The 24092-nt window shown below is 37.2% G+C and overlaps 3 protein-coding genes across 3 annotated transcripts in view; all 3 read left to right on the top strand.

The window, feature by feature from the left end:
- The first annotated feature begins 469 nt into the window (after window positions 1-469).
- LOC146461653 (methionine aminopeptidase 1D, mitochondrial-like) lies at window positions 470-7558 on the top strand. The gene is made up of 10 exons (XM_085086665.1): window positions 470-666; window positions 1132-1177; window positions 1817-2042; window positions 2479-2627; window positions 3089-3131; window positions 3269-3432; window positions 4412-4509; window positions 5515-5562; window positions 6530-6608; window positions 7386-7558. The coding sequence occupies exons 1-10, from the start codon at window positions 636-638 to the stop codon at window positions 7459-7461; spliced, it is 960 nt and encodes a 319-aa protein (XP_084942791.1). The 5' UTR covers window positions 470-635; the 3' UTR covers window positions 7462-7558.
- A 611-nt stretch (window positions 7559-8169) lies between these two features.
- Window positions 8170-11859, top strand: LOC146461652 (uncharacterized). The gene is made up of 2 exons (XM_085086502.1): window positions 8170-8260; window positions 10249-11859. The coding sequence occupies exons 1-2, from the start codon at window positions 8170-8172 to the stop codon at window positions 10923-10925; spliced, it is 768 nt and encodes a 255-aa protein (XP_084942628.1). The 3' UTR covers window positions 10926-11859.
- Window positions 11860-12352: 493 nt separating this feature from the next.
- LOC146461651 (uncharacterized) overlaps window positions 12353-24092 on the top strand; it is a 24196-nt gene continuing 12456 nt past the window's right edge. Inside the window, exons 1-7 of the mRNA XM_085086528.1 lie at window positions 12353-12869; window positions 13392-13537; window positions 15163-15226; window positions 15742-15833; window positions 16715-16833; window positions 17277-17369; window positions 19822-19934. Of these exons, the coding sequence (XP_084942654.1) occupies window positions 12732-12869; window positions 13392-13537; window positions 15163-15226; window positions 15742-15833; window positions 16715-16833; window positions 17277-17369; window positions 19822-19934 (765 nt within the window). The 5' untranslated portion in view covers window positions 12353-12731. The remainder of the gene's footprint in view (window positions 12870-13391; window positions 13538-15162; window positions 15227-15741; window positions 15834-16714; window positions 16834-17276; window positions 17370-19821; window positions 19935-24092) is intronic.

Below are 24092 nucleotides of genomic sequence, written 5' to 3'. Positions count from 1 at the left end.
AAATAAGACCTTCAATCACCTGCCAAATAATTCTAGAAAGACGAGAGGAACAAAATCAACTCAATTCTTGAAAGAAACAACTCGTGATCTGTTTTAGCGCATTTTGGAAACAAAAATGCGAGAACTTGAAAAACATTAGCCTAATATTTTTCAAGTTTCAATCCAAATCAGCCAACTCTGTCTCTCGCCAGAACCACTAATCGACAGTTTTATTGCACTGGGGTGATCATTTTTAACAAACTTCACAATTATTTCGTTGTTTCTGCTGACAGTCAAACATTTTTGGGTTTTGAAATGACAGCAAATTTTCATAATACTCTACTTCCCCTTTAACGTGAACGGAAGTTTTGCAAGAAGTGATTCATGACAGTTCGCTTTTTTTTTTTAAAACAAGGAAGTACGTACTTTTTTTAAAACAGAGAGATTTAAATTGTCCTTCGTATTTGCTTCTTGAGTCCCACCAAAATCTTAAACTTTGCACGACCGAGGAAATAAAAGAGAAAGATCATACTATATATTTTTACGTAGATTCACTTCTAATTTATCCAAGTCGGGGAAACTTCCGGTTAATTTTGTTTGCGGAGGCATGGATCCAAGGAGTTTTGGACGCCATATTTGTTGATTGCAGATTTGTGATGTGGGCAAAACGGCTGTTGGAGTTCAAGTGTAAGTTCGTCAGTTTACGAATATTTTACAAGGAGAAGCTTTAGATTCAATCGTTTATAATTTTCTTGGTTCTTGGCTTCACAGTATTTGTCGGGATTTTTAATAACAGACGTGAGTGACAAACCAGGGAAGCTGACGTCCTTTTCCTGTCACTCAAACTCAAGCTTATTATATATCAAGATGGCCTTTTTCCAAGAAACTAAATCCCTACCCATCGAGACACGGAAATTGTTACTTTTTTGACGATTACAACATCCTTGTTTCTGAGTATGGATTTCCAATGATTCCCGTGACAAAAAGGAGAAAAGGCCAGGGGAGGGGAGGGTTGTTTTGAAGGGGTCTGAATTCTCAACTGCTTCATCATTGCAATATTGTACAGTCTTCTGCTTTCCTCCACGTCATTGTATACTACATTTATCTCACGTCCACTGTGCTTATCAAATGTTTGAATTCATTTCCTCTTAGGTAAAGAAGTAAATTTGTTTAAAACGATAGCAAGCTGCAGGTGCAGGTGACAGTAGAATTTTTAACTTGTAAAATTTTTCTTTGCATTTTTATTTTCTCTTTCCTTCCTGATAGATATGGCAAATGTGAATGTAGTTCATTTGATTTACACCCATAATAAAAACGATGGGCCTCAGAGTGTCAAGTAGATTTAATTTATAGCTTGAAATCATTTGCTAAAGTTGAGATATGGACAGTTTTAGATAGGTGGAAAATTGATTTTTGTAAGAATAATAACAAATTACTTTGAAAAATTAATCTCGAAAAATTGTGATAAATTAACAGTCAGAAATTAGTTGTTATATGGCCAAGAATCTGGCAAGATTTATTTTCATGGGTTTTCTCAGAATTTAGTCGTTTGTTCCAAGTTCCCTTTTTGTCTGTTGCAACTCTGGTTACAATCAAAGTACATATTCTGGCTATTGAAAATCATTGAATTGAAAATGCCAAGTCAAAATTTGTGTTTGTTAGGCTTATTCACTTATTGAGGGCTTATTGTTAGGCTCATTCACCTGCATCTATGCAGGTATTGGAATGGGTCTGCAATTAACCCCACCCCCTCCCCCCAATAATCTCTGATATAAGAGAGCATCAGAGATCAAATCGGACTGCAAGAGACTAAGAAATCACTACTCTTAAACTGCAGAAATTCCTCAACAAAGAAATCATATGAAGTGATCACAGAAAGCCACAGAATTTCCCCACATGGTTATGTGCCTCCACACATCAAATGCCCCCCGTATGCAGAGACAGGTGAAGTACCAGATCCACCTAGGTCCATTGAAATCAAAACAGATGAGCAAATTGCTGCAATGAAAACTGCTTGTAGAACAGCTCGGAGAGTCTTGAATATTGCCAGAGAGAATGTAAAGGTGAGACAAAAGTGTAACTTGTTTAAATAAACTGATAGATGTTAAGTTTTCACTCAGTTAAGTTAAGATTGCTTTGGGTTTAAAAATTCCCCCGACTGTCTGCCAAAAATACAGACACAGACAGCCAGTTAGTGTCTTGTGTCACCAGTTACGGTTCCACCTCATGGCAGATATGAGCAATGGACACAAATCATTTACTGTCGACACTTTCAAAGTGGACACCTCTCTCAGGCAGCCACCATCAGGTTAGCTTGTTCTTGCCATATTTCCCATGTTTCAATTATTATTGTTTATCTGGAACTAAACTGTGTTAAAACCGAACACCTCTGTAAAGTGGACAGAGAGACTCAGAGAGCTGGTCCTGAGGGTGTCTGCCTTAGAGACAGTCAACTGTATTGGTGATACAGTGCTAAGACAGATGTGTTTTTATTTCAAGGTAGGTGCCACAACAGAGGATATTGACAGAGTTGTTCACCAGGCGGCTGTCTCATTTGGAGCTTATCCATCTCCTCTGAACTACAAAGGATTTCCCAAGTCAGTTTGCACATCAGTTAATAATGTGGCTGTCCATGGAATCCCTGATAGGTAATTACAATGTGGATTAATGTTGACACTCTGTAGAGTTATTCTGGAATAGGGGCAGGGGGTTTCCATCACTTTCCAGCAAGTTTATTTTGATGGATTTTATATAACCACTCTCTATCAGTTCATACCGCTATAATGGTATCAAAAACATGCCTAAGCATTGGTGAAAACGTTATGGTCATTTTCTCTACATAATAGATTACCAATTTAGCAATGGTATAACCTATTAAAAACACCCCTAGTTGTACCTTCAAGTGCTTACAACTTAAAATTGAGCTCAGTGACCCCCATTTTTATTATGGAACTGTAATCAGCATGTTCAGATGTTTTGCAAGATTAAAAAAAATTTCTTCAGAGCTTTGAAAATTTAAGGTGGCTCTCAACCCCTCTTGTATAATTTGTTTTTTAACTTTGCAAAAAGGTCTTAATTAGGTAATATTCTTTGCATTTTGTCTTCACAGTCGACCATTACAGAATGGTGACATTATCAGTGTGGATGTATCGGTAAGTTGAAGAAACAAGTTAATTTTGTCCACATTCATTATAGCATGAAGAAAAAATAACAAATTAAGACCTTGCTGGCTGCTGGGGACAATTGAAAGCACTTTCAATTTAATGTCAACTGTCATGGTATATTTCAGGTGTTTATAGATGGCGTCCATGGTGATTTGTGTGAGACGTATGTGGTGGGGTCTGTCGATGAGCAGGCGCACAGATTAATAGAAAGCTGTAAACAGTGTCTTGATGCAGCTATCCACATCTGTCGTCCTGGGACAAGATTTTCTTGGATTGGTAATACAATTAGGTAAGTTATACACAGTCAGGGATAAAGGCAGACTGTGTCTAGATATAGGGGTAGCAGCAATGGCGCAGTGGCAAGAGCACTTGCCTCCCACCAATGTGGCCCGTGTTTGATTCCTGGATATGGCGTCATTTTCGTTGAGTTTGTTGTTGGCTCTCGTCCTTGCTCTGAGAGGTTTTTTCTCCGGGTATTCCGGTTTTCCCCCTCTCCTCAAAACTCAATTTGATCTGGATTATTGTCAAGCACTTTATCATGAGCCTCTGGCTCGGGAGCTTGCAATACATTCCTGTTTTATTGACTGTTGTAATGGAGGCAGATTAGATCATTTGGTAGGATATTGGCTCAGGTATCTGCAGAGAATATAAAGTTCCTAAAGTAAAGACCCCTCTCCCAAACAAAACTTGACTGTGACTGCTCACAAGTAAATAGTAAAAATTCATGGTTCTTAATAACTTATTCCATAACTATGGTCACTAATTAGGCACCCTTGGAAAAAAATTTAAAGAAGTATATTCATGTGTGTAACAATATGGTGTTCTCTTACAAGTATAAAAATTATGCAAAAGCTACCAATGAAGGCCAAGACTGATTAATGTCAAGTTTTTTCTCCCTACTAAGTTACATGCACCTTTCAATAAGATACAGATGCTGAATTTCAACCCCAGCTAACAGTAAGCATGTTTTATGGAAGCCAATCGGTCAATCATAACTACAGCGACAACGGACTGATCACAAAAATACAGACACCAACAAAGTAGATTGAAATCTGTCAGTCACAGTGCACAAACATGACCTTTTGACCTTTTGGTTGAATTTTGAACTTCAGACTGCATGTAAAGGCGCAGTAATGAGGGTCACCTTAGTTTTCAGATTGGCATGTCTCTCTAAGTCATGCATGAGAACCTTGGTTTAATTCACAGATAAAGTACAAGTGATTGTCATAAGCTCACAATGGCTTTCCTGCTTTGCTTGTTGTTTGTAGCTTCCTTGCTAAGAAGGATGGATTCACTGTTTGCCCTCATTTAGCAGGTCATGGTGTAGGATCGGTGTTTCATGGTCCCCCGGAAATTCTACATACAGGTGTGGTTAGCTGTTAATCCCAGGGTTGTACTCAATGAAAAAGTCCTTTACAAATATCAGATTTAGAAAAAAAATGCTTCTCCCCCAAATAAAATCATGTTCTCACAACTCCCTCAAGACTGTCAGTGGACCACAACTGCTTAATAGCAACTTTTTGACTAGAAAACATGTCTGTCCATGGAGGAGGGGGGAAGGGGGGTGATGTTTGACTGTACTACAGTCAAACCTGTATATAACGGCCCTGTATATAGCGGTCACCCTGTGTATAACGGTCACCGAACAACTTCCCAAAAATCGTCCCTCATATTTACTGTTAAGTTGACCTGCATATAGCGGTCACCTGTATATAACGGACCCGGTCACCCTTTAGACTTCCTGAATCCACAATTTCATTATCTTCTACCTGTATATAACAGTCACGAATTGGGTTTCGATTAACAAATATTGAAATAGTCATGAATTGGGTTTCGATTAACAAATATTGAAATCAAGCTTCGAGCTCCGAAATTTCGGAAAACTATAACCGATTTTTCTCTTCTTGAAATCCATATTGTTACGTTAAAAGCTTTTCCTACAAGGAAACTTATGTAAAAGTATACTGAACCTCCCTTAAAATACATCACAGACATTTTATGGGCATTTTTGATTGTGATTATTGCGTTACTGTTACTCGTTATTGTCAATTAAACGTGAATTGAGTGATTATTTGCACCTAAAAACACTATTTATTGACTTCTGGGGGAGTTTAAAGGAAACCTGACTACAGCGGTCACCCTGTATATAACAGTCACCTGGCCATTTCCCAAGGGCGACCGTTATATACAGGTTTGACTGTATTAAGATTGCAAATTTACAGCAAACAAAGAAAACCTTCATACACCTTATTGACTTGATTTTTAAATTAAAAGGAACTTGTAAATGCATAACTTTGAAACAATGGTTGATAACTCTTGCATGTTTGAATTTTTAATATTATTTAACAATTTTGTTGTTTTTAATTCATAGTAAACTTTAATCCTGGGAAAATGGAAGCTGGAATGACATTTACTATAGGTAATATAAACTGTATGTTTTTTGTGTCTCTCTCGGTACTATTCATTAATGGCTAGTTTCTCAGCATTAAAATGGCAGACATGCCATTAGTTACCAATCAAAACATTTTTATTCATTTGATCACTTTATAAATGCCCCACATGGAAACCAGCCTTTTATGTTGTGTGTTTCAAAAATAAATGTGTGTATATGTGTATGGATCTTGTGATGTGTCTTCTCTTAAATTATTATTTAAACTTTTTCACTTTTCTCTTAGACTACTAATTAAAAACAGCTTCCATGAGTATAAATTTGAAAAACAATTACTACATCGTAGGAAATTACCGCTTTGTAACTTTTATTTAAGGTTACCCTAAACCTTCAGTGGTGTCTCACGTTTAAGCAAAGTAGAGTGTCCAGTTTAAACTGTAGATACCTAAACCCCTATATCAAATTAAAGCTTATAGAACTGGCTATCAAACTATACCAAGAATTTTGAAATAAAATGAATTTACGAATTTTTCACGACCTCTAAATGCGAGCGTCCGAATCACCTTTTTAAAGCTACAAGTCAAAGCGAATTTTGTTTTTTGCTAAGTTAATTTGCTCCTCAGTTTCCAGACCCAAAGCACTAAAAAAATGTGTCTGCGTTTTGCCATATTCAATCACAATGAAAAGTTATAGAGCATTTTCGAAATAAGATGAAAAAAATGTGGAGTGATCGTACAAAAATCGTTCTCAGAGAAAAAATTTTTCGAAAGAAAAAATTCGCAGACATATTTTTGTTGTTTATATGTTAAACTAGCTACTGTCCAAATTTGAAGGCAAATGAACAGATTCCTTTTGAGTTTTAGCTCTTTGAAGTGGCTCCTCCAAGTGAAAAAACCGATGTATAGGGTAACCTTAATTGGCGGGATTGACACTTAGAACCACTTTATGAGGAAAAACTTGATTTCCTAACATACTGTTAAATATGTTAAACACTCAGAGCCAGTCCTTTGTGAAGGATCACCTAACATAGAAATTCTTCCAGATGGGTGGACTGTTATCACTAAGGATGAGAAAAGGTAACATCCTCTATTTTTAGCTAAAATTAATGCTATTTTAGGTGCTGTTATATTAATTTTACTGCATTCCCTAACCCTGATCAAGAGAGGGATTTGAACTCCTTGCTTGCTGTACCCTCCCCCTACCCCCTACTGGGAGGGGTGCTTGGGTATAATAGGTGACAGGGAGGTGCAAAGACTTTTCTGATGGACTATTTTTGGGTGAAAAGTTTTTGGCTGTGACTTTTTTAAGTGTTTTTATGCAGAGAAGAATGGACTTTTTGGGGGTTTCATTCAGGCCTACTGGATTTTTTTGGGTTCAGTTTTAGCCTAATAGGACTTTTCAAAGGTTTCTAAAAGTGGCCTTATTGCCCCCCCCCCCCCATCATTACTATACTTGAGTACCCTCAGTACCCCTTACCACTGGTTCAAATGTGTTTCTTGTCTCCTGCGACTTTCTCCTTGTTACTGACCCAATAGATCCTATGCAAAAATGTCTGACTTTTTAATATTCTTTTGTCTGCATTCAAATTAGCCTGGCTAGCCTCGTTTTTTTGTTTTTGTTTTTACTCAAGAACGAGGTTAGTAAGGCTAATATGAATGCATAGAAAAGAATACTAAAAAGGTTGGCCATTTTTGCATAAGGCCTATGTTGCTCACAATAATATTGATCTACTTTTGAGTGAAGGAGGGGGGGGGGGGGGGGGTAAAAATCTTGCCACCCACTGGGGTAGTCAGTGGGAGGAAGGGGAGAATTGAGCTGAGTACTGACATTTCTGTTTTTTTTTTCTGTATCAGGACAGCACAGTTTGAACACACAGTGTTGATTACTGACAAAGGTGTGGAGGTACTTACAGCAGACTATGAAGATTAAAACGTTTATTAAGTAGCGGATGGTATATTTTTAAAACGCAAATTTGTAAATATATTTTTCTAAGGACAAAAAAAACAATAAAAATCCATTAAAAAGAATAAAATGAATTTTACGCTGTGGTAATATTGTTTGTGCATCTGGGTTGCACTATTTTCCAGTTTAAAGGGGTGGGGATGCTCTAGTTATCAGTTGACCACTGTCTGGTCCCCTGGCATGGATAAGTAAAGGTTCTTTTGTTTATGCCAATCACTAGTGCATGAGACAGTTTTGAAACAGCTGCATGGGAGCGCATAAGGAAAACAACCAATGGGAAAGCTGGAAATCCACTGCAAATAAATTATCTTCGGTATCACACTACTGTCATATCCTTTACTACCGGAGTGGGTAATGCATGACGAGCCCAAAAAGTGTCTGCGTAGCAGGCTACAAAAACCCTATACCCTCTCCTAGTCCTAGACTTGAGTCTTAACCCCAGGGACCTGTTCCAGACGTACCCCTCCCCACTCCCTCCCTCCATCCCCCAGCATGCCACGCGGTCTGGGCAAACGCGAAAACTGAACTAGATCCGGTCTTTCTCGGCTTATTATCACATTCGTGTCGTGGCGGTATTGCACCATTTCACTGCGTTAAAAACTTGTCAAGCAAATTCCTTTCCGTATTTCAAAGAAAATCCATTTTTTCTGGTTTGTGTTAACTCTTGAACGAGAAATGCAGCTGAAGAGTTCTGCCAGTCGTCCCAAAGGGAAGTGTAAGATTGTTGTTTCGCCGTCTTCAAGCGTTGACTTGGCGAACAAGAAAGGCAATATGGCGGCTCAAGTAGTCTTCGCCAACCACGTGGAAAGCCCTGCTAACAACGGCCACACTTTCTGCGCGTCGCCCCTGTACGAATCCAAGCCTCGTCTTTGACAATGGTAAGTATTTTTTTTGTGTATTGGCTCGAGGGCATTTTAAATAAGAAGTATTTTGGCTTTAAAATGTTGTTAGAAAAATTATAGTTTCTGGTGAGATCGATGTTGGTTTCTGACCATCCCGTCTTACAGTTTATCACTAATCATTAGTAAATTCGAGCAAATCTTTTTTATGTTAACTTGGTCATATTGTTCGTTCTGTTTTTTTGCGTTTAATTTTAATATTCCCCTTAAAGTGGGCAGGTTAAGCAACAAAACGTCCCCTCAATTGAATAATAAATTCACTTTTCTCCATTTGTTTACACAATCATCTGAATAGTCTCAGTATGCAGATGTTTCTGAGGCTTGTCACATGATAGCCCCTGCCTCGTGTAGCAGGTGATATCAGTAGAGAACATCCGTGTATAAAATCTGTGACGTCTGTAAGATATTCCTCTGTGGTGAAAAAAAGTAAATACAATACAGCAAAAAAGTGCTTTTTGAACAGAAACCCCAGAAGCATCCGAATGTTATTGAAAGCATGTACCGTTCTAATTCACAATGAAGTGCTGGATTTCCTTGATTAAGCACTCGCCCTGGATGAAGCCGCCCTACTTCAGAGATACAAAGTATCACGATTTTGCCACAAGACTCGTTCTTTTCAACCCAATCTCACACGTCATTCACACAAAATCATACAACAATTTTTCGCTCAGAATGAAGAAAATCGCAACTCCTGCAACATAAAATGTAGGGGGCATGTCCCCGGACTCCCCTAGAAGTTTGGCCCTGTGGGCCTCAATGTTACCCGGTTGGGACAAATCCATTTCTCACTCTATGCAAACCAAAAATCTTGACATCTATGCTACCTCCATCATATGAGTGACTGCCCTGTTGATATCATGATGATAACTATAAATGCCTTACAAATGAAAGGACTTTGAAATAGTGTATGAAGCAAGAGAAGGTTAAGGTGATTCCACCGAAAAAGAAGGAGTATTTAAAATTGTCTAAGACTTGGTCCAGTTCATGACTATGTTATGAGCATTACAAAAATGCAATAAAAAATGGGGGTCACCGTGCTCGTTTTTGTGCAACCTGGATGGCTATTATAGTAAATAGATGACCCACGAGGTTTATATTAGGAACTCTAGTAATCAGAAAAGGGAACTATAATTTCTAGAAAAATTAATTTCTTACATTAAAATATCAAAGCCATTCAACAAAATTTACTTTAATCTTACACAAAAAACTATTTTAATTGAACTGGAATAAAGATTATGAAAGAAATTAAAGATTTTGCTGCATGTGCACGTACGCAGCACTACCTAAATACCTGCTTTTTAAAGCATTCAAATAAAAATATCTCAAAGTAGAGTATTAAACTTTTCTTTAAATGGCGATATATAGTGGTCAACCGTATGACATTTAAATTGATACATTAAAAAATGGGGGTCACCGTGCTGGTTTAGAAGAAAAGGACCATTTATTTTCCTGCCGAACTTAACCTCAAGGAAATCTCGTAATGTTGTGTGCGCACGCGCTCGTGCGCGCGCGCTAAATGACGCGGAAAATTATGCGCAGCAAGGATGCGCAATGCAATTCGGTGGAATCACCTTAAATTTACCACACCTTTCCTACCATGATCAGTGGTGGATCCATTCAAGTAAGTGGGGGACCTGCTCTTGAAATGCTTGACTTGCTTCTCTTTGGGAAACAATATCTCAGCATCTTGGCCCTACAGGCCTAAGCAAGGCCCATCCTATAGATATGCGATTGATGGCAAATACATTGTCTAAAATTAAAGCCAGTCAAGTGAAAAATGGAAAGTTAAAATGTTCCCTGGGCACCTGTTTGAAGAAATACCATGTTTGATTGCTGATGTTTTCATGTCTTATAGGGGATGCCCACCTTGCCTCCCCAGAAGACCAGGAACATCATGTAGAGAGCCCACTTCAAGACCAGACTTCCAACTTTTGGTCAGTAGATCCTGGGTGGGATCAAACAAGGCTTGGAGAACTGTTCTTTGACCAGGTGGCTGAGCTCGAGAAGGTGATATCTGGGGAGAGTTGCAAGGGAACTGTTTTGGAGAAATCTTGGGCTGCAAATGGCGAGTTGACCAGCAGCATGCAAGAGAATGTGGAAGATAGTGTTGGCCTAGTAGAGATGCGTGATGATGATGAACATGTTGATCCATCCAGTTGCAGTTTTCCTGTAACTGGAAGATGTGACATACAAGGCCAAAACGAAAGTCCATATGTACAAAATTTTGATCAGGGGACGTTTCATCAATCAACAAGTTTGCCAAGTGGAGAGGCAGCATTGTTTGATGAATCGCAAGGTTCTCCATCCTCTGTTGAAAGTTCTTGTAGTGACGAAGCTTCACAGAAAAGGATCAGAAATAATCAGGCTTCGAGAAAGTTTCGTCGTGTGAGGAAGGAAAGACACAAAACATTGTTTGCAAGGGCATCAAAGTTGGAGCAAGAAAACCAGTCACTTAAGCTTCAAGTGAACCATATGATGAGAGAGGTTATTGCCTTGAGGTCCATGCTTCCAAAGAATATTATTCACATTTAATCCTAGCCTGTTCCAGGCTCTTAGAGTGACGTGCCCTCTCTTTCGCGCGTCTCTCTAGGAGCCTGGAACAGGCTAATTTAATCCACGATTTTTCTTTGGATTTACTGATGTAGTTAATGTGGGTGGCTGCTGGGAGAACACAACCACATCAACAGTAAACTCAAAGAATTTGATGTTTGTAGTTTCCTACTGTAAATTTAGGTGCATGCTATAAAGTTGTGTGCCATAATCTGGCTAATTTTAATAGATGTTGATTTCTTTAACAGTTCAGTTTACATCTTACTGGAGGAATGACAAGTTCCATAAGATTTGTATATTGTGCAGAGGTTTAATGCCTCTCAATTTGTTAGGTCGTGGATTGGCTGTATATTATTTTGATTTTTTGATTCAGTATCTGATCCAAGAGGCAAAAGATTAATTTTGAGGTAAAAATGCTGTGTTTTTAGAAAGATGTAGTTGAACAAGTTTCCACTTGATCAAACGTCAGGGTGTGGATGAAGAATTTTGAGGGGTCAATCGCTCTGGTTCCCTCTAAATCTTCTTAATTTTTTTTGTTGGGCCAAGAAGCCAACATTCTCTGTTTTTTGACCTGAGACCTGTCTTATCTGGAACATTGTAAGTAGACAAAGTGAATGATTTTTTTCCCAGTTTGTTTAGGGACACATTTAAAAGCTTTTGTGTGATTTAGGCAACCATTATTGTCGTGCTTTTGGTGTGTTAATTAGAAAAGAGTGATGCTATAGTAATCATTAATAATATGTATATATAAAGCAAAAGTGTAATAATTATTCATTTGTAGAATTTTTATCCATATTAACTCTGTAATTTTCTTTTATGTGGTGAACAACCGTAAACAACATTTTATGTTGTTAACGTTACATTATTTCGCTTATCATGTGCAAGGAATGTGTATAAGTAAATTGTTCATAAACTATTTCTAGTGTGTTTTTGTTTTTGTTTTGCTAATTTGCACAGACTTTACATCATTGTACTGACCCCAGTCCGTTACAGAACCAGTGTTGTCTCATTTGATTATCAGGTGAGAAAGCAAAAGAAAAAACCCAGTTCACAGGTGGGATTGGATGAGAATTGTATGCAAACGAGACACTCTCAAGCCACTTAACATTAGAATTCAATATATGACTGAATTGTATATTTTTTTCCAGAAAGTATCCATTACCCTCATGTAGAGGGAGGTTTCAAGAACTGCCCCTCCCCTCCCCCGCCTACATATTTTTATTGACCGTCTATGACAAGGTAATCATTTTTTGATTATTACACCCCTCAAAAAGTTTCTGAAGCGTTGAACTTCTGTTATCACAATTGAAGTCCAATGTGTGTAGCCTTTAAGCGGATACTTGACCATTTTTCTAAAATTCTGCACTCCCCCTTCTCTCTTCACTCACCGACTGCTGTTAGGGCAAGTAACCACAATTATAAACACAACCGCACAAGAAATGTTGCTGGCACCCAGAGTCTGGAGTCACTAAATCGAAAGAAAAATTAAACGAGCTTTACATGAATGAATGTGAAAGAAACACTCTCACAAAGGGGACTATCTAGGTGACGTCAATGTCTTACCCAGAGTCTACGCTGTTCTCGGTCAGCGGTAGGTCGTCGGCTGACCGAGGAGAGGGAGACTGGGAACGAGATTGAGGTGACGTCAGTAATTTCTCTTTTGCAGAGAATAGCCTCGGTTTAGTGCGTTATATGTGAGCTACCATGACGTTCTTGCCGAAGTCGTACTGTTTGTAAACGGCTAGGTGGAGGTGCCAATTTCTTAATACAGTTCACCCAACGTGAGAAATGTTTTTTTCGGAGTCTCGTAGATTTATCTCCCCAGCAATAAAAATCCTGCTCAGGTCCTCTAGACCGAGATGTCGTTTGTCGCGGTTTGGAATTCAAATTGCAAATGGCGGACCTCTATCATCTCAAAAAATCACGGTAAGTTATTAAGCCGTGACAGTTGTCATGAGCTGTGAATCAAGTTGATTAACACTTAAGTCTTATTTCTAGATCTCAGTTTTTAATGTACCTAAATAACCAGAGGCACTGGCTACGTAAACTGAACGTGAATGTATGACATAAACTAAAATGATGTAAGCTTATGCATGCATCAGTCAATTCCAGCTGTTCCCATCCTCCCCCCCTCCCCCCACAGGCCGACCCCCGGGCATTAGGACTTTTTGAAAACAAATCGGCAAATGCCTCCTGGCTGGGACAAAGTAGCCGTTCAAATGCCCCATGGTGCCTAACAAAAAATAAGTTAATTTCTTTGTTTCTGGACTTACCTTCATTCTCATGAACTTTAATTCAGGCCAAACTATCTCAAATCAGTCTCATTTCTCATTAGTGAGCTTACGCAACAGGACGGCTGGTGGAAGGAGACGGTGAATTATCATTGTCCGTCAGATTCCACCCTTTGTGGAATTTGTGCTTAATTTTTTTTATGTACGCCGGTACCAGGTTTGCCTGTTTTCAACAAGTGCTATCCACATGGAAAAGGAAAAGGAATCATTACATCATTTTAAAGAAAAATCCTTGAAAGAAGAGTCAGAAGATGGCAGTCGTACTACCGGTAATGAGGTCTACAGGATGCCTCACCCTATTTGGTAGGTGAAATAAACTCGACTGATGATTGTAGACAGCTAACAATTAATTATTCTTTTTTGCATGTGTTCATACTCCAAGGTTCCTCAAGTAATGACTCTTAATTGGGAAGTAACAATCTCATGAAGCTATGTTAACCTGACTCTTGGCCCAAATAGTATAATAAGAGTGTAAGTTATTAACAAGATGCCCTTAATCGGCATTACACGGAATGCTTTATAATGCAGTCCCATTTTTTCCCCATGATATGTTTCGCAGATATTTAAAAACTATCCTCCCTTCTAATAAGAATAAATTTAGAGATACAGTTTTTTTGCTTATTTTTATAGTCAACTGTATCCTCCCTTCGCAATTGAAATAATTGAATGGTTTTACTCAGAGAGACTGCGTGATTTTTATTGTTGTGTTACTGGGAATCATACCGGGAATAACTCTGCAATAACGTCATGACCCCGCTGAACTGGTCTAGCTTCCTTGGCTTTGAATTTTTCGATCTGTTGGTAAAAGCGTAGTTTCTTCGCTGTGAACTCTCCCAATTTCCACCGTTTCAACTTTCGAGTACTACCTAGAACTGTTATTACTTCGATTTACCGCTTGAAAAACGTTTGTTTTCTCTCTGAAAACGGCAGATCCGGAGTCGTAAATTCAGACATGTCGCCGCCATTGAACAAAAACAACTTTTCCAAATGATGATTTGTTTTGACGTCACACAAGTAGAGATGAGTGGGTCCCCTCCCTCGTGAGATACGCGTGGATAATGGAGTTTGATTGGGCCGCTTTTGTTCAAGACAATCAAAACAATAGATCCCTTCTGGGAGAGGGAAGAATTTAATCTAGTTTTAATGAATAAATCAAATGATGATTTGACGTCACACAGGAAGTGATGAGTGGGTCCCCTCTCTCGTGATATGTACCTGAAAAATAGATTTTGATTGGGCCGCTTCTGTTGAAGACAATCAGAACAATATATCCTTACTAGGGGAGGACAGAGTTTAATGCATAAATTAATGTGCACATTTGTGACTATGATGAAGAAAAAAAAGATACCCGACCGAAACCTAGACACGTCATGCCCTGCGGGCATTCCGTGTAATTAAACCATTAAGTCTGAAAATAAAGTGCTTTGCATTCGGAGTGTTCAAAAGCAATTAAGTCATCTTGGAATGAATACCTTTTTTGTGGAAATTGTCTTGTTTCTACATTTAATTTGTCACAAAGATAGATTTGGCCTAAATATGATAAACATGTTTAGCTTAATCCAACAGTAGTGACTGCGCATGAAGTGAAACTGGTATTGATAGGGCTTCTAAATCAAAATTTATATAACAGAGGTTGTTTGTGGTAATATTTTATCCCTTTGCTTTTTGGGTTTGAGAGCAGATATAATTAATATTTCATGGAATTAACATATAAAGTTGGTGAGTGAATCAGGCAAATGGTTATAACTATTGAAGGAATCAGATGCTTAGGTTGCACTCATGATGTATCTCTTCTAATTGGGGGAACTTGTTCTTCAGATGATTGGAATAAAATAATATTATTACATTAACTGTGCCCTTTTGCAGGGAGGAGAAATAACTGGTGATGATGATAATTTCATTTAGTATTTTAATTTTCCTCTTTTTAGGTCAGAACGTGATGTGAATGATGTAGAGGTCACCCATCAAGAAACAGTCACTAAAATTGACAAGGTATGTGCACAGGGGAGGAGAGACAAGTTGTGAGAAGTTCTCTCAGATTATTAGTTAGTACTGCAGTATCTTGTCCACTAAGCCTTCTCCTGCGTAAGTTAAGGGGCATGATTCACGAAGCCAAGTTCTAAGTTTAGATGTAAATTGTTTCTGAACAATAGCCGATTGTTAGTCTAACAATAGGCTTTATGTTACGAAGCAATACTTAACATACATTTTAACTCAGGAAGTCTGAAGTCTAATTATTGGGAGGGCATCTCAACAGTTAAGAAAAGATTCTGTCAGAATTGTCATTTCTGGAGGGGTGGGGTGGGGCTCCAAACCAAGATAGGGTTAAAGATACTTCACAGTACAGCAAAATTTCTCCTTTTAGTCCCTCTACTAAATGTTCCTCGATTCACAAATTAGGCTAATTCAGCATGTCAAGAATTCAGACAGAATATGAACTGTAGATGTACTGACTTCACTCCAGATATAATTATTAAATTTAGATCGATGTTCCTGTTTGATTTCAGCTAGCCTATGGCTCTGTGCAATTTCTTAGGATAGCATTTGACATTTTCTCCTTGTACAAAGTTGGAAAGATGACTGAAAACAAGTGGTTGAAGTAAGTAAAAAAATAAAGGAACAACAATGTGTGCCTATTAGAGAGATTAAGCACCATGTTTACGGCAAATATTGGCAAACAGGAGATTTGTGTTTATGTTTTCTTGAAAAAAATGAGTACATAGCACTGAGAGAATAGTGCAAAGTAAGTCTGGCCTTTAACAATAAGTGCCAAATGTAGGGTAAACATGGTCATAAAACCTAAACATGATGCTTAAATTGCCTTTCTGTTGAAGATTGGTAGGGAGGGGTCATGTCATTAATGTTTTATGAAACATCAGGACTAATTAGTAAATAAACCCCTTCGATCAGGTGGCTGATATGTTGGCTGATACTGTCCGCAGGTGAGAGACTGTCCTAAAAATGAATATTTGGCCGAGAAGCGAAACTTCGAGGGCAAATGTGAAATTTTGAGGACAATCTCTCAGCCAAGGACATCCGACATACCAGCAAGCCAGAAAGCGGTTTATTTATTTTAAAACCCTCCCATTAATTTTCATATTGTCCAAAAACCGCTTGTTAAAAAGCCAGTGTTGATCTGATGGTGGATGCGCACGATTGACGTAAACAAGTACATTTGATTGGTTTATGGTAACTTTATTTTCACCGTGATTGAACCAAAACTTGACAAACTGTCAAGTGAAATAAACAAAAGGTGAAAAGGTGAAACTCTTGAGCTGGCTTTTTTCCGCTGGCTTTGTTTCTTTTTGACGGAAATAATCGGAGGACAAATATCACGCAGAAGGGGTTATTGCATAATAACTGTCCTGTGATTTTGCACCACATGACATAAAGCAGCCAAAAAAAAATCGCGCGGAAATAAATGGGTGGGTTATAATGAGCACTTGATATTGATGACTCTTTCTTGATTTGTCTGAACAGTCGCATCATCATGTTGGAGACAGTGGCAGGTGTACCAGGGATGATTGCCGCTATGGCTCGTCACTTTCACGCACTGAGGAAACTTACAAGGGATCATGGCTGGATTCATACATTGTTAGGTATTCACCACAGTCTCTCTTCACCCAGGTGCATAAATGGGTACTGGCGACATACTGCTGGTGGTAACACTGCGATGGACTAGCATCCCATCCAGGGGGGAGTAGCAATACTCCTAGTTGCTTCATGCTACAGAAACCGGGCTAAGCTCTGGCCGTGTGGGTCACTTAGGCATGTAGTGCCACTTTAGCTACCTTTACCTCTGACACAAAACACTCACATATTGTAGGTAAACTCCTTGTCATACTTGTGGTTTCTCTCTGGAGATCTTCACTGTATATTTCAAATTTCATTGAAATTCAGTGAAATTTCATATTTCAATTTCATTTCATTATTGCTTGTGAATTTGTTCAGACTGACAAGTTTGTCAATCATTTTCTTCTCTTTTTGCACAAAATTTATGTTCAAATTACAAATTTACATAATTTTGAACTTTACATTCAAGAGGAAGCAGAGAATGAGCGGATGCACTTGATGACAGCATTGGAATTAAAACAGCCTGGGATACTCTTCAGGGGTGTTATACTTTTAGCACAAGGTGAGGATGCATGAAAATAATCACAGAAATAACAACAATGACTGAAGGCACTCTTTTAATACAAAGTTCAAAGAATGAGTAAAACCTGACCTCATCAGCTTTGTTATTAAGCTGCTTTATCCTTTTTACACCGTTTCTGAATAAATGCTCTTATTTATTTCAAGTGTATATGACACAAAATCTTTTATTAGCTTATTAGGAAGAGCTTTCAAAATGATGAAGGATGGCATTTATTTTATTGCGATAGCATTCTTGGTTGCCGAGTTATTCAAGATTTAGGTTTATGCAAATTAGCTTATTAGGAAGAGCTTTCAAAGTGATGAAGAATGGCATTTATTTTATTACGATAGCATTCTTGGTTGCGGAGTTATTCAAGATTTAGGTTTATGCAAATTAGACAACTTGTGACGTCACAAGACTGACACAAAAAGAAGGGAAATCACAAAATTTGGAATATCTACGCAAATACTACATCTACAGGGTTAAAATTTTGCAGGGTTGATGTGCTGACACAACTACACATTGTGATAGTGGCTATGATGTCACCATAGCAACGTACTCCTTACCAGACCTCTACCTTCCCAAAATGACAAATGCCTTATTTATTGCTCCACAGTCAAACAGAATTTCTTATACTTGTGCTGCGTAATGTCCCTATTCCCTCACACCCACTGAATAAACATCAAGAGCAAAAAGCGCTTCTTGGGAAGGGAAACTCTGATTTTATCCTTTGGATGGTGAGGGCCTGGAGCCCATTGTGTTGCCATGGAAATGTCATAGTGGATCATATCATGAAACTTTGTGATGAGTATAACAACTCTACAAAGTTTCAGTTCTATACAGAAAAAGGCTTAAGAGATATTCCAGTTTTTGTGATTTCCCTTCATTTTGTGTCAGTCTTGTGATGTCACAAGTTGTCTAATTTGCATAAGCCTAAATCTTGAATAACTTGGCAACCAAGAATGCTATCGCAATAAAATAAATGCCATTCTTCATCATTTTGAAAGCTCTTCCTAATAAGCTAATAAAAGATTTTGTGTCATATACACTTTAATATATTTTATTTATTTACTAGTCAATACAGAGATTTAGAATCATGTTTACAGCAAACGGCAGAAATGTCCATGTGACCATGTTTACGCACATCAGATATGCTGCACTTGCTGTTTTCAGTTCTCCATAAAATTGAATAATAACATTTGCTGTAAATGTGTTTCTAAATCTCCATATTGGTTTGATATGGGTTAACAGCACCTCGTGTACAGCTAGGAATTATGTCACCAAGCCAAAAATGTCTTTTGGATAGATGCTTTTGCATGACATTTGATTTGGACTTTAGTGAAGTGAAAAGTGTGTGAGATGTACATGTAGGTTTGTACTGTAAATGTTCTTTACACAGCAGCATTTGTAAATTTTCGAATCCACTGTTTCCCTCAGCAAGAGACCAACAGCAAGTTTTTGTGCATGCTCTAACCATAATGTTTGTTGATGTGCACTTTGGATTTGAGTCTTCATGTGTCAGCCCTCTCCTCCCCCTAACCCACAGGTGGTGTCCCCTGTGGGTTAGGGGGAGGAGACGGCTGACGTTTCAGTCTACATGTGTTTGAACAAGTTTGGTTATGTTTTCATTTGCTGTATATGTTTACCTAGAGCAGTCTATGGAGTTACAGTGGCTGCATCCTGAGCATCTAATCATGACATTGTCATTATTGAAAAGAAATGTGATGGTATATTTCCAGCCTGGTGAATGAATGAGAATGATGATTATTCTAGAAAGTGACGCAGGCATACTCGGAAAAAAGAAATCCGAGTGCTCCTATCAGGAGTCGAACCTAAGACCTTCCGATTACTAGTTCGGATGCTCTACCACTGAGCTACAGGAGACTCGTGGGAGCTAAGGCCATTAAGCTAGGTTCATAGGACAAACATCCTGCATACTGCTAGGATTTGAATGTCGAACGTGTGGTCAGTATGAAAGAAATGTGATGGTATATTTCCAGCCTGGTGAATGAATGAGAATGATGATTATTCTAGAAAGTGACGCAGGCATACTCGGAAAAAAGAAATCCGAGTGCTCCTTCCGAGTATGCCTGCGTCACTTTCTAGAATAATCATCATTCTCATTCATTCATTCTATGCAATTCATGATTTTAATTTTTCCAATTCACAATTTGTATACACAGGTTTTTAGGTTTTGATTATTATCATTAGAGTTTTATAACTAGTAGTATGTTTTTATTAGTAGTTTCTGATTCAATTTTATGTTGATACATTTTTATCTTAGATAGGTTGTTTAGAAAGTTAGGTGTCCCCTATAATAGCAGATGGGACTCCCTCTGCTAGATTTCGATTGACACATTAGTAAAGTCATTTCTGTTGTTATCATCATCATCATTATTATTGTTATATTACATGTGCACCTAATCTGTTGTTCTTTTCTAACTTCCTGAAGGTATATTTGTGAACTGCTTCTTCATAGCATACATGTTTAGCCCCCGATTTTGTCACAGATTTGTCGGGTATCTAGAGGAAGAAGCTGTAAAAACTTACACATACTGTTTAAAAGTAAGTGAATTCTACGGTGCAAGCTTTATGATGCTGCCTACTAATACAAAAGTATTTTTGCGCGGTTTATCTTATCTTAAGATCTTGCAGAATCTTAGCAAGGGCTATCGGAATCCAAAAAGAAAATTGGGGGTAACCATGCATTTTTAGAGATAATTAAGCAACAATAATTCTAAAAAGTTGTAAAATATAAAGGAATGTATGGCGTTTTTCTTTTTTTCCAAATTGAAGCTTTATTGTCTCTGGAAAATGCATGGTTACCCCCAGTTTTCATTTTGGATACCAAGAGCGCTTGCTAAGTTCTGCTTTCTCCATATTATTTTAGTAGGCACCACCCATAGGAAATCTGAGTATCTTGAGAAGTGCAGAACGTTTGCGTAGTAACAAAAGTAGGCATCATCCTTAAAAGCACTGATATTGCAGCTAATGAAGGATATAAATTACTGGTGGAGTCAGTTGGTATTGTTGGTGTTAGTTAATAAGCCTAGATTTTCAACCTTAGCTAATACTATACGCTGTAATCCTCGGTTATTTTGTACTTTTTGGAGGTGATGGTGTTGGTATTAGTTTAGCCTACTTGCTCTAATTTTCGGCTTTTTGTCGCTTTTTTCAAGTAGTGATTTTGGTGTTAATTGTGCCTAATTTTCATCCCAATGCTATACGGTCTAATTTACAGCTCTTTGTCACGCTTTTGGAGTGATGGTGGTGTTGGTATTACTTTAGACCAATTTTCAACCTAATACTATACTGTCTAATTTTCGGCTTTTTGTCGCTTTTCTGGTGTGATTGTGACATTGGTACCAGTTTAGACCAATTTTCATCCTGTTGCAATACAGTCTAATTTTTGGCTTTTTGTCACCTTTTTGGAGTGGTGATAGTGTTCGTATTAGTTAAGCCTAATTTTCATCTTAATACTGTACACTCTAATTTACGTTTTTTGTTGTTGCACTTTTGGAGTGATGGTAGTGTTGGTAACTTTCATCCTAATACTACACACTCCAATTTTCAGCTTTTTGTCACCCTTTTGGAGTGGTGGTAGTGTTCCCATTAGTTTAGCCCAATTTTCATGTTAATACTATGCAATCTAGCTTCTGGATTTTGGTCACTTTCTTAGAGTGATGGTGATATGTCGCATTCCCAGTGCCACGAACACAGGGTACGTGTTGTGTACTGGAGTTCGCCAGGTCAACCACAGTGAAGTATAACACGGGCCGCAAGAACACTTGCTTTGAAAACTAAAAAAGAGTACACGATTGTCTAAGTTTTATGAAGTGAAAATACTATAGACTATGGATTTTGGCCTAATTTTCATGGTAATGCTATAAACTATGGATTTTGGCCTAATTTTCATCCTAACACTATAGACTAAATTTTGGCCTAATTTTCATCCTAATACCATAGACGATGGATTTTGGACTAATTTTCATCCTAATACTATAGACTATGGATTTTGGCCTAGTTTTCATCGTAATACTATAGACTATGAATTTTGGTCTAATTTTCATCGTAATACTATAGACTATGCATTTTCGTCTGATTTTCAGTGTAATACTATAGACTATGAATTTTGGCCTAAGTTTCATACTAATACTATAGACTATGCATTTTGGTCTGATTTTCACCCTAATACTATAGAATATGTAGTTAGGCCTCATTTTCATCGTAATACTATCGACTATGCATTTTGGTCTGATTTTCAGCGTAATACTATAGACTATAGATTTTGGCCTAATTTTCATTGTAATACTATAGACTATGAATTTTGGTCTAATTTTCATCCTAATACTATAGACTATGCATTTTGGTGTGATTTTCACCCTAATACTATAGACTATGAATTTAGGCCTAATTTTCATCGTAATACTATAGACTATGCATTTTGGTCTGATTTTCAGCGTAATACTATAGACTATGGATTTTGGCCTAACTTTCAATTTTCAGCATAATACTATAGACTACGAATTTTGGTCTAATTGTCATCCTAATACTATAGACTATGCATTTTGGTGTGATTTTCACCCTAATACTATAGAGTATGCATTTAGGCCTAATTTTCATCATAATGCTATAGACTATGCATTTTGGTCTGATTTTAAGCGTATTACTATAGACTATGGATTTTGGCCTAAGTTTCAGTGTAATACTATAGACTATCAATTTTGGCCTAATTTTCATCGTAATACTATATACTATGCATTTTGGTCTGATTTTTACCCTTATGCTATAGGCTATGAATTATGGCTTAGTTTCATCCTAATAGTATAGACTATGCATCTATGCATGTTGGTCTGATTTATACCCTAATACTATCAATAAATTTTGGCCTAATTTTCATCCTAATACTATAGGCTATGCATTTTGGTCTGATTTTCACCCTAATACTATAAACTATGGATTTTGGCCTAATTTTTATCCTAGTGCTGTGGACTATGCATTTTGGTCTGATTTTCACCGTAATACTGTAGACTATGGATTTTGGCCTAATTTTCAGCGTAATACTATAGACTATCAATTGTGGCCTAATTTTCATCCTAATACTATATACTATGCATTTTGGTCTGATTTTTACCCTAATGCTATAGACTATGAATTTTGGCCTAATTTTCATCCTAATACTATAGACTATGCATTTTGGTTTGATTTTCACCCTAATACTATAGACTATAGATTTTGACCTAATTTTTATCCTAGTGCTGTGGACTCTGCATTTTGGTCTGATTTTCACCCTAATACTATAGACTATGGATTTTGGCCTAATTTTCAGCGTAATACTATAGACTATAAATTGTGGCCTAATTTTCATCCTAATACTATATACTAACATGCATTTTGGTCTGATTTTCACCCTAATGCTATGGACTATGAATTTTGGCCTAATTTTAATCCTAATACTATACACTATGCATTTTCGTCTGATTTTCACCCTAATACTATAGACTATGAATTTTGGCCTAATATTCATCCTAATACTATAGACAATGCATTTTAGTCTGATTTTTCCCGAATACTATAGACTATGGTTTTTTTGCCTACTCTTTATCGTAATACTATACACTATGCATATAGTCTGATTTTCACCGTAAAGCTATAAACTATGGGTTTTGGCCTTATTTTCAGCGTAATACTAAAGACTTGAATTTTGGCTTTATTTTCCTCCTAATACTATATACTACGCATTTTGGTCTGATTTTCACCCAAATACTATACACTATTGATTTTGGTTTAATTTTTATTCTAGTACTATAGACTATAAATTTTGGCCTAATATTCATCCTAATGCTATAGACTATGAACTTTTGTGTAATTTTTTATCCTAATACTATAGGCTATTCATTTTGGTCTGATTTTCACCCACATACTATACACTATTGATTTTGGCTTAATTTTTATCCTAGTACTATAGACTATGAATTTTGGCCTAATATTTTTATCCTAATATTATAGACTATGGATTTTGCCCTAATTTTTATCCTAGTACTATAGACTATGCATTTTGGTCTGGTTTTCACCCTAATACTATAGACTATGGATTTTGCCCTAGTTTTCAGCGGTATACTATAAACTATGGATTTTGGCCTAATTTTTATTCTAATGCTATACACTATGCATTTAAGTCTGATTTTCACCTTAATACTATACATTATGGACTTAAGCCTAATTTTCAGTGTAATACTATAGACTATGACTTTTGGCCTAATTTTCATCCTAAAACTATAGACTATGCATTATGGTCTAATTTTCATCGTAATACTAAATACTGAATTTTGGTCTAATTATCATCCTAATACTATAGACCATGCATTTTAATCTGATTCTCATCCTAATACTATAGACTATGCATTTTGGTTAAATTTTCATCCTAATACTATAGGATATTCATTTTGGTCTAATTTTCACCCACATACTATACACTATTGATTTTGCCCTAATTTTTATCCTAGTACTATAGACCCTGCGTTTTGGTCTGGTTTTTACCCTAATACTATAGACTATGGATTTTGGCCTAATTTTCAGCGTTATACGATAGACTATCAATTTTGGCCTAATTTTCATCCTAATACTATATACTATGCATTTTGGTCTGATTTTCACCCTAATACTATAGATTATGGATTTTAGCCTAATTTTCAGCGAAATACTACAGACTATGCCTATTAG

This window comes from Pavona decussata, unplaced genomic scaffold, assembly GCF_977016875.1.
Source record: "Pavona decussata unplaced genomic scaffold, jaPavDecu1.1 SCAFFOLD_195, whole genome shotgun sequence".
NCBI classification, from domain to species: Eukaryota; Metazoa; Cnidaria; class Anthozoa; order Scleractinia; family Agariciidae; genus Pavona; species Pavona decussata.
This window is presented reverse-complemented; position numbering and strand designations above follow the sequence as displayed.